The sequence below is a fragment of the Microtus ochrogaster genome, unplaced genomic scaffold (genome assembly GCF_000317375.1).
Source record: "Microtus ochrogaster isolate Prairie Vole_2 unplaced genomic scaffold, MicOch1.0 UNK41, whole genome shotgun sequence".
NCBI lineage: Eukaryota > Metazoa > Chordata > Mammalia > Rodentia > Cricetidae > Microtus > Microtus ochrogaster.
In genome coordinates, this window is record NW_004949139.1 from 1,541,289 (window position 1) to 1,553,655 (window position 12,367).

Consider the following 12,367-nt stretch of genomic DNA (forward strand, 5'->3'; position numbering starts at 1 on the left):
TGTGTGTGTGTGTGCGCGCCCAGCTCTGGAGTGGGCAGCAGTTCTGAAGTGTGTGTGTGTGTGTGTGTGTGTGTGTGTGTGTGTCTGTGTGTCTGTGTGTCTGTGTGTGTGTGTATGTGTATGTGTGTGTGTGTGTGCGCGCCCAGCTCTGGAGTGATCTTTCTGGAGAACACCAGCATGACACAGCACTAAGTAGACACTGCCAGGTGACACTATGCAGAACAGGCGGTGGTTCTCCCACCTGCAGTGTCCTGCGCCTGTGCCTTACTGGGAGACTAGATAAAAAGGGTCACGGCTGGCACTGAGACCAGATGCTGTGTTACCACACCTAGAGCAGCCCAGCAAGAGCCTCCTGTTCTTTCTTTCCATTTACAGACAGGAGTTTGGCACAGATAGGTCAAGTAAACCATTTGAACGTGCAAAGCAAATTCAGGATTCAAACACAAGTGGTCTGGCTCCAGAGCCTGCTCAGTTACCAGCCATTCTGTGCTGCGGTCACTAGACATTTGTTTATAGATACTGTTATTGTTTTCCACAAACAGAAATATCTGGACCTTATTTGTATGAGATGTTGAATATATTTAATCCAAAATGCTTGACACCAGAAGAAAATCAGATTTAGGAGTTTGTTTGAAACTTGGAATGTTTGTGTATAAAGTTTATTAGTTGAACACCCCTGATCCAAAAATACAAACTCCATGCCCTAAAATCAGGAATTTTTTTGATACAAGGTTGTCGTATGTAGTTCAGGATAGCTTCAAGTTTGTAACCCTCTGCCTCTGTTTCCCAGAAAGTTGTCAGCACTGAAAAAGGATTTGGAATAAAAAAAAAATTTTTTTGGATTTTGGTGTATTTTACATCTTTGATTTTCATAAAAGAAGCACTCAGTTTATTTCTACTTGCTGCTTCAACAAGCATTTGTCAGGCGTTTACAGCTCAGCTCTGCTATGCTGTCTTTAGCCCAGAGTGTACTGATGAAGAAAGTAGGGACACTCGTCTCCAGCTGGTAGGCAAGCCCAGCCACACAGCAGGTGGTTACTGTGGAATGTCTCTGGGACAATACCTGCCTCAACTCAGGCAGGATCACCTGGCCAACTGACAGTTCAGGATGGGTCGGATTCCAGCTGAGTCAGAAGTTCCAAGATAAGAACAAGCATTAGGAAGGCAGGGGTGAGAGGGAGACCACAGAGGAACAGGACATTTGAGGAACAGGGCTCTCACGGGCCTCTCACGGGGCTCTCACGGGCCTCTCACGGGGCTCTCACGGCCTGTGATGCTGGTTCTCTGCTGAAGTCACCTGCCCTTTGTGATGAGCACCCTGTGTGCATAGCCTTGTCACACTTGTGAAGACACATTATTGATTTGATTCTCGAATCAGACAGTTAATTCGTAAAGTCAGAAATCGCCCTATTCATTCGTGATTGCGTCTGCAGAAGCTACCACCGTGCACGGGCACTCATTACACTTGTTTGCCCAATGAGTGATGGGCTTTCTTTGTAAAATGGATTATACCCTTCTTGTTTTCTTGAGCCAACTATCACTTTTCTTCAGGTTTATCATTATATCCAGCAGTTAATGTCCTGTGTGGCAGTTCAGAGATGCCCTTAGGGCCTTTTGAGGTGCTGGGCTTGGAATCCTTTTTCAGCTTTTCATTGTCCTGTTCTTTTCCCTCCCTGCCTGGCCAGCGTTTGATTGTGATCAATCTGCTTGCCTCGGAAGTGTCCACCCAGCCTTATTTCCTTCTCCTAACCTGCAGTGGGCTAGAAACAAGATCCCCAGTATGATGGGGTAACTAAAAGTAACTAGTGGGATTTTTGACTAAGGGCTGGTTCCTCTCATTGATCTCCTAAAGGGCTCACACAGGAAAAGCATAGATACATCACACACACACACACACACACACACACACACACACACACACAGGCCTTGCTAATATAGGTAACCCCTCACATGTGCCCAGAGGCTAGGCTAATCTAGATAACCCCTCACGTGTGCCCAGAGGCTAGGCTAATCTAGATAACCCCTCACGTGTGCCCAGAGGCTAGGCTAATTCAGAGGCCCCTTGTGTGCCCAGAGGCTGATCTAACCCTAGCTGCTCAGACACTTTCTTGCTGCCTGCTTCTGACGCCCAGGAGAAAGTCACATTATACTGCTGGGGTCCGTAGTGTGGTCTGGTCTCCAGCTCTGAGTTCCACCATCTTCATTTTGGCCAAAGGTTTGAAGTGTTTCCACTCATACTGGCTTGTTAGGGTGCGGCTACACACCTCAGGCTATCACATGGTAATGCCAGCTTCCACCGAATGTCTTACTGTGTTGCCAGAACAAGAAAAGGAGAGAATGCAAGAGTCTAAGGCTGGTATAGCCTCCAGGCTCGGCTTTCTCTGTGCTGGATTCTTTCATTGGCGCTGTGAGGGGAGAATGCTACTCACCCTGGTTCTGGTTCTCACCGCTGGTGATTCTGACTGCTAGACTCAGGCAGCCCTTGCACCTCACCTCTGCGCTCCTCACACACCTTCCACCTCACCCCTGCGCTCCTCACACACCTTCCACCTCACCTCTGCGCTCCTCACACACCTTCCACCTCACCCCTGCGCTCCTCACACACCTTCCACCTCACCTCTGCGCTCCTCACACACCATTGACTAGCCAAGTGAGGGAGCTCCCACGTTCTTGTCTAAAATCTGAGACTGGACATTTTTGCTTTTAGATCTGTATTTAGATAGTGTCTTCAGTATTCCAAGAGGGAACACACTTTCAGTTGATTCTGAAAACACTCAGAAAGAGTGGCGTAGGAATAATTGCTTGGTGCTGCTATCTAGGCAATGTCACTTTTTGCCTTGTACGCGACCTTTTATCCCTCCAGGCAGCAGGAGCCTGCCCTTTACAGGATTAGTGCCAGGGGACAGGAGAGAACTGGCACAAGCAGGCAGATCCTGGATCCTCGATTCTACTCCCAACAAAATGAGCTAGGAGATAGCATTAAGGAAAATTGGGTTCTGGGGTAGTTTCCAGATGAGGGAAACAAGCTGTTCTGTGCGGCCTTGCTTCCCGGGGGATGCCCCAAAGGGTTGAACCTTCTAGTTTGTTAGCTGATCTAAAGGTGTCTGGGTAACAACATAAGCCAGAACCAGTCTCATAAGCAGATATGTGTATATCCACTCACCCAGAGGTCTTAGAAAGTGAGAACAGTTTCAGGTTTTATTTTAATAAGACAGGAGAGAGAAAAGAAGGCACATGAATAGTGCCTGAGGGTTTGCACGCTCAGCTCCCATGACAGGTCTGTCTGTCCTTAGTGTCCAGAGGATGTTTATAGAGAGTTTTGAAGGGTAGGAAATCAGATTGCAGAACTAGGATGGAGCTTATTGGTAGAACTCTGTCTGTCATGCACAAGGATGTGGTCAACACCAGGTTCAACCTCAGCACTACCAAAACAGACCAAAAAGCAAATGAGAGGTACAGTAAATTCCGACTTGGTAGGGAACGCACACTCAGGCACCGTGTGCAATCCCTGACGAGCTAGACCAGATGTGCTTGCTCCTTCTCAGGTCACTGAGCTATGAGGCCCTTTTTCTTCTTTGTTTCCTTCTGTAGTTTCAATTTTTACTTGATTTGGTAAATCAAATTTTAAGCTTTAAGTTACTTACTGAATTGTAAGCAGTAGAGGTGTGTGACTCTTCTGCCTCAAACATCCTCTTGCCTTTCCCTGTTCCCGCCACCCCTTCCCTGTTCTCGACATCCCACCCTCCACCTTCTTTATTCTCTCTCTCTCTCTCTCTCTCAGCCGTTTGCCCTGGCTTTCTGTGTCCTTCCATTTTACCCCAGCATAGGATTTATCTGCAGCACTCTACAGCCTGTTTATCATCTGCCTTTTCAGTCAGCTGAGGTCAGGGACCATACTCATGAAACAAACCAGGCTGTTTTACCTCCTCCACAGTGTAGATGCTACTTAATGTTTAGAAGTTCATAGATAAAATATTGAAGAGCCAGGCACTCAAGCAGCTGAAACAAGAGGACCAGCCTGAGGTACACAAAGAAATGTTACCTCAAAAACATGAGGAAATCAAAAGGCAAATGAAGCTGGACACATGGCTCACACCTGGAATCCCAGCTCGTGGGAGACAGAGGCAGGAGCAGCACTGTGAGTTGAGGACCATTCTGGGACACATAATGAGACCCCATCTCAGGGAAAAACAAAATGGCCAGAGAGCCAAAGGATGGTACATACTCTAGTCCCGCACTGAGAGTCTGGGCCAGTCTACTCTTCATAGTGAGACCCTGTAAGCAAGCGGGTGCGCGCACACACACAGACCTACCTACCTACCTACCTACCCACCTAAAGGGAGAAGTGGGTAGGGAAAGTAGACAAAAATCATGAGCATGTACAGACTAATTTGTTGCTAATGGAGGATTGTGGGGTTTTTTTTTTGTTGTTGTTGTTGTTGTTGTTTGGTTGGTTTTTTGCTTGTCGGTTTTTTTTGTTTTATCTTGTTTTGTTTTTGGTCCCTCAGTCCTAGTCACTCGTGAGGACGACTTCAACAACCGGCTAAACAACCGTGCTAGCTTCAAGGGCTGCACAGCTCTGCACTATGCCGTCCTGGCCGACGACTACCGCATTGTCAAGGAGCTACTAGATGGAGGTGAGAGCTGTGGCTGGCAGGGGAAAGTGATCCTGTTACTCTGCTTGAGCTAATCCGAAGAATAACAGTGACCATGTGTGTATTGGGGGCAGGGAGGGGGTTGTCCTCCACCCTGTCTGTGATAAGTTGTGACTGTTTTTTAAAGACTTTTTTTAAATTATGTGGGGGAGTAGGTGTGTGCACCTGCATCCAGGTGTCCTCAGAGCTGAGTGGCATTGGATCTTCCTGGAGCTGGAATTACAAAAGCAGCATGGGCACTAGGAACTGAACTTGGGTCCTCATTGCTAAGCTGTTTCTTCAGCCCCACTGTGAGAGTTTTCGTCATTGATGGCTCTTCCCAAAAGTGTCGACTCGTTCTCTTGTGATTTCCAGAGCAGGACCAGGAGAACAAAACCCTACTAACCTGTGTCACAGAGTTGCTGTGATCTCGGCCTCACTGCAGTCTCACGTAGGTCTGTTACTCTGACCTGGTGTCCTGTTCACACTCACACTTATAGTCAGGGCCTGGGACAGGGATCTTAAGTTTGAGGCAGCCTGGGCTTCATAGTGAATTCCACGCTAATCTGCAGTCTATAACTAAGCCTGTCTCCAAAGCTAGCAACAATACCAAAGCAGAAGGCTTCTCATTTGACTTGCCCCTTCTAGTACAGACTGTATTGACTTACTAAGTATCCTTAGGACCATCATAGTTTATGCCATGTAGTGAGTGTTCTGTAACTATCTGCTGAACAATGAATGGCCTCCCTTTCAAGTGCATCAGTTTCATTACAGAAATAGAATGCTCCAGACTCTGGCTGGGCTGGTTCTTTCCAAATCTGGTACAGAGTTCACTGCCAGACACCTTCATATGGCCATTTCCTTCTTAGTTCCCCTTATCCCCATCCAGCTTCTGAAAGATTAGAGCCAGCATGTGGAGGACCTGGATCCCTGGTGAGGTAATGGCATGAGATTAGAGCCAGCATGTGGAGGACCCGGATCCCAGCATGAGAATGCTATTCATTCACTCCCTGCTACTGTCTGAAGGCCAGACCCATTCTTGGGCTAGAACCTCAGGTCCTCCTTCCTTCTCCATGGGGACCAAAAGAACTAGACCACCCTTTGAGTCCCTGACAGCAGAAATCTCTCCAAGATTGGTAGTCTGAGGGATCCCACTCCTTCCTCAGGTAGTCAGCTCCATGGGAACACCTTTTTAGTGAGCTGTGGTCACTTTGTATTTCCTACCACTTTTTCCAGTCAGCCTTCACAGGAAGTTCATCCTGTCCCCGAGCCTGTGCCTTCCAGGTCCAGGATCCCAATGATCTTCCAGCCTATGTCATGTCCTTGATTTGGGACACTTCCCAGGAACCCAGCCTTGCCACCTCCTGTCAAGCCATAGGCACACTGGTTTCATAACCAGGCCTTGCCCATGCCCTCACCCTTCAAGGGGCCAGCCCTAAAGCGTGCCTTGGTCTGTAAGTGTACCTGGAAACCTGCTCTGCCAGGTAGAGTAGGGTGACTGTCCTTTGGAAAGCTCTCTGGTGAGACATTGCAGCTAAGCGTCAGAACGTGCGTGTGGGGCTTCTCTCTCCTATGCCTTCTAATCCGTGCGCCCCATCATTGTCTCCTGGTTCCTGTCCCTGCTCCCCCGGCCCCCAGACAGCGTTCATTCTACAAGGAGCCTTCACCCCCCCTCCCGAGGTTCCTGTCCCTGCTCCCCCGGCCCCCAGACAGCGTTCATTCTACAAGGAGCCTTCACCCCCCCTTCCCGAGGTTCCTGTCCCTGCTCCCCCGGCCCCCAGACAGCGTTCATTCTACAAGGAGCCTTCACCCCCCCTTCCCGAGGTTCCTGTCCCTGCTTCCCCGGCCACCAGACAGATGACAGCGTTCATTCTACAAGGGGCCTTCGCACCCGCTTGCAGATCGAACACCTTTGAAATGAAGAAGCGAGGGCCTTTTATGAGGCTCCGTCCACCTCCCCCCCAGGCCAAGGCTAGCCCTTTGAGCTGTTCCGGGGACACGCTTTCCTGCCCGGTGACTTGGAACGGATACCCTGCGCCCCCACCTCTGCATTTCTCCCACCTGCCTCTTTAGGAGTCATCATTTATACCCTGCCCTAGTTTCCCAGCCTCGAGGGTCAAAGCCATTAGCCTGCTTGTTCCTCCCTTCTAGACCTGAACAAGTTGCTGTCACTCAGGGCCTGCAGGCCTGCCAATTTCTGACCCCTCTCCCCTTCTTGACCTCCCTTACTCTACCAGTGTGTGTGACCAGCCAACCAAGAGGCAGGATCCTGCTCTCTTGTCCTAAGGGCTCTTGTCTGTAACATTTCCAAAGTCTTTGACCTCTGCTGACCTTTTCCGAAGGGTCTGCCTTCCTGCCCATCAGCTTTACCGGAGTGCTCTGGCCACCAGCTTTGCTGTAGCAAAGAAGAAGGTTCTTTCTGCAAGACCCAAGACAGGCCTAGGCACAAAGACTGTCTGCTCACAAGGTCTACAGGGGGTAACACTCTTGCTGCTTGTTCTCTGAGCTGTGAAGAGGATCAGGCAACAACATCAAGCTGAGGATGTAGACACTTCCAGCCTGTAGGAGGCAGCATGGAGTAGTAGAAAACACACCCCGGGCTTCAGAATCAGCTAATCTGGGTTGGGATCGAGCTTTCGATAACCTACAGGTTATCCTTGGTTGATTTGTCAGATGACACCTCCTTCATAGGACTATGTGGAGATTAGTAACAGGTGTAAAGTCCCTGGCAGACACATGGTAGATGCTCTGTGACAAGTAGTTACTCTTTTTTTCATTTTTATTGGGGTATATCAAATGTATGTAATAACGGGGTTCTTGTATCGTGCTCCTGGATCATTTCTCTCTCCCTCCTTCTGTCGCACTGGTTGTTTCATTCCCTGTTTCACTCTGCTTTCATGGCCTCTACATGAAAGTGTTTTTATGTAGCTGCATGAATTCTCAGATCCAAGCTGACAGACATGTTTCTATTGTCCATAGCAGTTACCGTGACGACTGAGATAGTTATACTCTGGGTGGGCAGCTGTAACTCCATTTCTCTTCCTGCTTCTCTGCCTGCACCATCCCCGCGGCCTAGAGTGCTGTTGCCTTTCCTCACTTTTCACCCCCTCTCTTGGGAAGCCTTTTCTGCTTGTCCACCTGTTTGGGTACCTCCTTCCTCCTATGAACTGTGCCGTGTTTTCCGAAAGCTCACCACAGATGCTCAGGATCATTTTCCAGTGACCCCGTCGCCGTGAAAAGGTACATGCTTTGGAGACGGACTTGACTTTAAAGCGTGTCTCTGTTACATCCCATGTTGAACTATTTGCTATCTCTGAAATCATGGACCTCGGGACATGTTAAGGGTCAGGCACACCATCTCTGACCCTAAGACTCTGATGCTGACAGATGTGTAACCGGCCATGGCAGTGGGTGTTGAATAAGGGGCACTGTGTACATGAAAGAGGAAATGCCTTCTTGTCACAGAGCAGGGAGGTGGAACACGTTACAGAAAGACTCCTGGAGGAGTGCGCGATCCCCTTTCCAGCAAGAGCAATGGGGAGACAGTTCTCATGTAGGATTTGAATTAACTGGTGGCAGTCTTTCTATCCTACAAGAAGTATACTGACAGTATGTTCTCATCCTTGGTGCTGCTGCCTCGGGGTGTTGTTTTCTTAGAACAGGAAGGTTGTGCTGCCACACTTTCAAGTACAAGGAAAGATGGAGGAGGGCAGGTGGGCACTGTGACCGGCAGCGAAGTCCCATAGACGCATCTCAGCACACCCAGAGCTGGTGAGCTCACAGGAATGCGCTCCCATGGGCACCTGTCTGCCTGAAGCACACCTCTAATCACGGGGCTTTGACTTAGTTCCTTCAGAGAAGTAAGCCCAAAGCCCTGAGGTATTCACTGTATACCAGTGACACTCTTGGCAGAGGTGATAATACCGTTTGTATCAGCCTGACACTTAGCTGTTCTTCCGGCAGCCTCCGGCACCCACCCCACGTTCCCGCCTCCCTCTACTTGCGCAGCTCCTTCTGCCCTGTGTCCCATTGGGGCCTTCTCAGGCGGGTGAGTTTCTTTCTACCAGCCAATCCCCAGTTCTGCTTCCATCCTCCCTGCCCCTGAGATTAGAGCACAGCATCACTTACTAAACTAAGGTAGAGTGCACACCAAGAGTCTACCTAGCTTTTCACCTCCACCTCTTTACCTACACACTGGCACACTACCGTGTGTATATTTTTGGATGCACTAACAAATCTCTGAAAGCCCTGCATGGCTTCCTGACCCACCCGTTCTTAGTGTCCTGCTGCCTCTCTGTCTCTTCTTCCCACTGCTCCTCCCTGTTGCACCACGGTGCCCCTTACCTCAGAATGCCTGGCCCTTCAGAAATCTAATCCATCCTCCCCAGGCCTCCCTCAGCCTTTCCTTCCCACTTTCAAGGTTCCTCTTTGACCCCTTCGCTGAGTGCCTGGCTGGATCGTTGGTGTTAACCTGCCAGCATCCTGAGGCAAAGAGCCTTTCCAGTGCTGACATCCTCCTGCAGCAGCCTGTGGTTAGCCCATCGTCAGGACCAAAACTCGGCGTTCTGTTTCTTGTTCCACTTCACTGTGTGTCCATCTGTCTACACCAGCAGATGTTGCACCGGCAGCTTTCTTTGCCTGGGGCTGTCTTCCCTCTGTTGAAACTTCACACCCAGCAGTGCAGACAAGGATCACAGGTTCTGGTTCTGCCACCCACAATTCTCCTTTGTGCAAACCCTTTCTCACTGTCCATAAAACAGAGCAGCTACCACAGCTGCTCTCAGGACCCTCCTCCAGCCTTGGTGTTCCGTGCAGCCTCTGCTAAGTCTCTTCTATCATCTATCAAGCATTTGCTATAGTAGTTAAATTTTTTATTGCTGTGGCAAAATACCAGTATAAGTATTAAAGGGAAAGAATTCACTTTGCTCACAGTTTCCAAGGCTTTAGACCATCATGGTGGGAAGATATGACAAAGCATGTAGAAAGGACGGGAATGGGAGAGAGACATTTGCTGAGCACCTCTCCTGTCACAGGTCTCAACCCAGGCATCAGGCCAATAACTCTGATCCAGATCTGGGTGTTGCCATTAAGGAACTCAGTTTATAAGAAAACCAGACATTTAACAATGACTTTGAGCCGGCGATGGTAGCGCACACCTTTAATCCCAGCACTTGGGAGGCATAGGCAAGTGGATCTCAGTGAGTTCGAGACCAGCCTGGTCTACAAGAGCTAGTTCTAGGACAGGCACCAAAAGCTATAGAGAGACCCTGTCTCAAAAATAAAAAAATAAATAAAAATAAAAGCTATGACTCTGATATGATAGTGGAGATCTAAAGAATGTGCTGTGAGATCACAGAGATCTTAAGCTGCATGTTGTAGAATACCTGTTGTCATCCCAGCACTTAGGAGATAGAGACAGGAGGATCCAGAGTTTGAGGCCAGCCTGGGCTATATGATATATGAGACCCTGCCTAAAAAAGATGAGGGGGTTGTAGTAAGACACACCTGTAATCACAACACCTGGAGGCCTGAGGCAATAGAATCATAAGTGTGAGCAGCAGGGCTATGTATTGAGTTCAAAGATTCTCTGGGCTGTACAACAAAACCTTGCCATAAACAGAGCTTTCTGAGTCTCCAATAAGGCAAGGAAAGCCTGGTCTAGGAGATGGTATTTACTCTGCAAGGGTAGATGCGCAGTCCCCAGGCTGGCAAGGGCAGTAACTAGAGGGGGCCTGTGTTCAAAACATGGAAGATGAGGCATAGTCCACTCTCCACAGCACACAGGTAATTCAGAAGGGTGGGGACCCTGGTGTCTGGTCGAGAATGGAAAGCAAGAACTGGCTGCTGAAGGGTTGTGCTAAAGAAGTTCCCTCTAGGGCAAACGATGACATTTTCAGGAATAACATGAGAGGTTTTGTGGAAGTATTTGTTTGGTTGCTTAGATGGTTTTGAGATGCAACCCTAATGTGTTCCAGGCTAGCCTGAACTTTCTGTGTAGCAGAGGGTGACCTAGAGACCGTCGGGTGACTGGACGAGGACAGGCAGGGACTTCCAGGGTAACTGTACCCTTCCATGCTTTTGCTTTTCTCTCTGTGAGTCCTGCACATCCTGAACTCACTCCACATATATGACCATAAATCTTGCATGGTGCGGGATGGGGCACCAAGACAGCTCCTCGGTCCTTTTTTTTCTCCTCTGATCTCTAGGCCCTCCCTTATGAACTCCCAAGTTGTTTCCTTCTCCTATTTCACAAAGAAGGTCCTGTAGTCAGAAGGGATCTTCCTCACTGCTGCCATCTTCCCACCTGCCTGGCTGCAGTACTGAAGCACTTCCTGAGACCAGCCCTTCGGGGGCTCTGGTTCTTCTTTCTCAAGAACTCTGCTCCCCAATTCATGCCTTCCTCTCCTGCCTTACTTCTTTCTCCTTCCCTAGATGCTCGTGTGCGCCAGTGTGAAAATGTGCCTTCATCTCATTCATTAAAAGAAAAACAAGCCTCATAGCTACCTCTAGAGCTCATCCGATTTCTTGCATGTCATAGTGACTAAAATTTTCAAAGGAATAATTGCCCCCCCATCATTCTGCTTTCTCAGCTTCTCTTGTTTCCTGAACTTCAACTGTTAACGTCAGTGTTAAAATTACTTAAATGGTAGTACCGTCATTGTCTTGATTTTCAGATCCAAAGCTTAAGTCATCCTGAACTCTTTTCTCTTCCATTCCATGGACAGTACTTTAGTAAGTCCTGTTGGTTGTCCCTGGCCCCATCATTTCTCGTGTACTGCCCTGAGAAGACTATTTTCACAGTTTATTCCTGTCCCCTCAAGCCTCCACCAAGTCACAGCCAAAGGGATTATTGCCCTTAATATGTCATGTCCCAGCCAGACAGTGGTGGCACATGCCTTTAATCCTAGCTGTCAGGAGGCAGATTCGAGGCTGGCCTGATCCACAGAGCAAGTTCCAGGACAGCCAGGGCTATACAGAGAAACCCTGTCTGGAAAAAAAAAAACAAACAACTTTAAAAACCAGTTTCCTACTTAAAAAAAAAAAAAAAAAACAACAACTTTGACCCCACCATTGAAGTAACAACAAATGCCAGACTCCTTACCAGAGCCTTAAAAGCCCTTTGTCACCTAGAGCTCTGCAGCTTCATGTCACTGCTCTCCCTGGATGTCAGTCTTCTTCAGAAAAACTAAGCCCTCGTTGTCTCCAAAGGATGGCCACCCCATCTTCAGGCCTTACTCAAATGTCCTGTCTCAGGGACTTCCCAAGCTACCCTAGTAAAAGTTGCTCCAGTGCCACTTTATCCTGTTACCCTACTTCGCCTTCCTCGTGGCACTTAACTTGGCACCTGCAGATGTAACATGAGGGCCAGGCTGCTTGGGGTTTCTGTCCTGCCCTATACCCCACAGCCAGCAAGCCCCAAAGAAAATCACAGAGAGATCTCCATAAGTTATAATGCTGATTGGCCCATTAGCTCAGGCTACTTATTAGCTCTTGAAGCTTATATTAGCCCATTGTTCTTATCTATGCTAGCCACATGACTATGTACCTTTCTCAGCCAGGCAGGTCTTGCCTCTTGGTGGTCTGGGCTGGAATGGGAGGAATGGGCTTCCTCCTTCCTAGCAGTCTCCTGTTCTCATCGCCCCGCCTCTGCTTCCTGTCTGGCTGACCCACCTATACTTCCTGCCTGGCCAATCAGCGTTTTCTTAAAACAAGATTGACAGAATACAGACAAT

At 48.7% G+C, this 12,367-nt stretch overlaps 1 protein-coding gene across 3 annotated transcripts in view; it reads left to right on the plus strand.

The window, feature by feature from the left end:
* The window catches only part of Clpb (ClpB homolog, mitochondrial AAA ATPase chaperonin), a 123,929-nt gene that overhangs the window by 59,613 nt on the left and 51,949 nt on the right, over positions 1–12,367 (plus strand). For all 3 annotated transcript variants that reach the window (XM_005368790.3, XM_026790099.1, XM_005368791.2), the window contains exon 5: positions 4,509–4,637. In XM_005368790.3, coding sequence (XP_005368847.1) covers positions 4,509–4,637 — 129 coding nt within the window. The remainder of the gene's footprint in view (positions 1–4,508; positions 4,638–12,367) is intronic.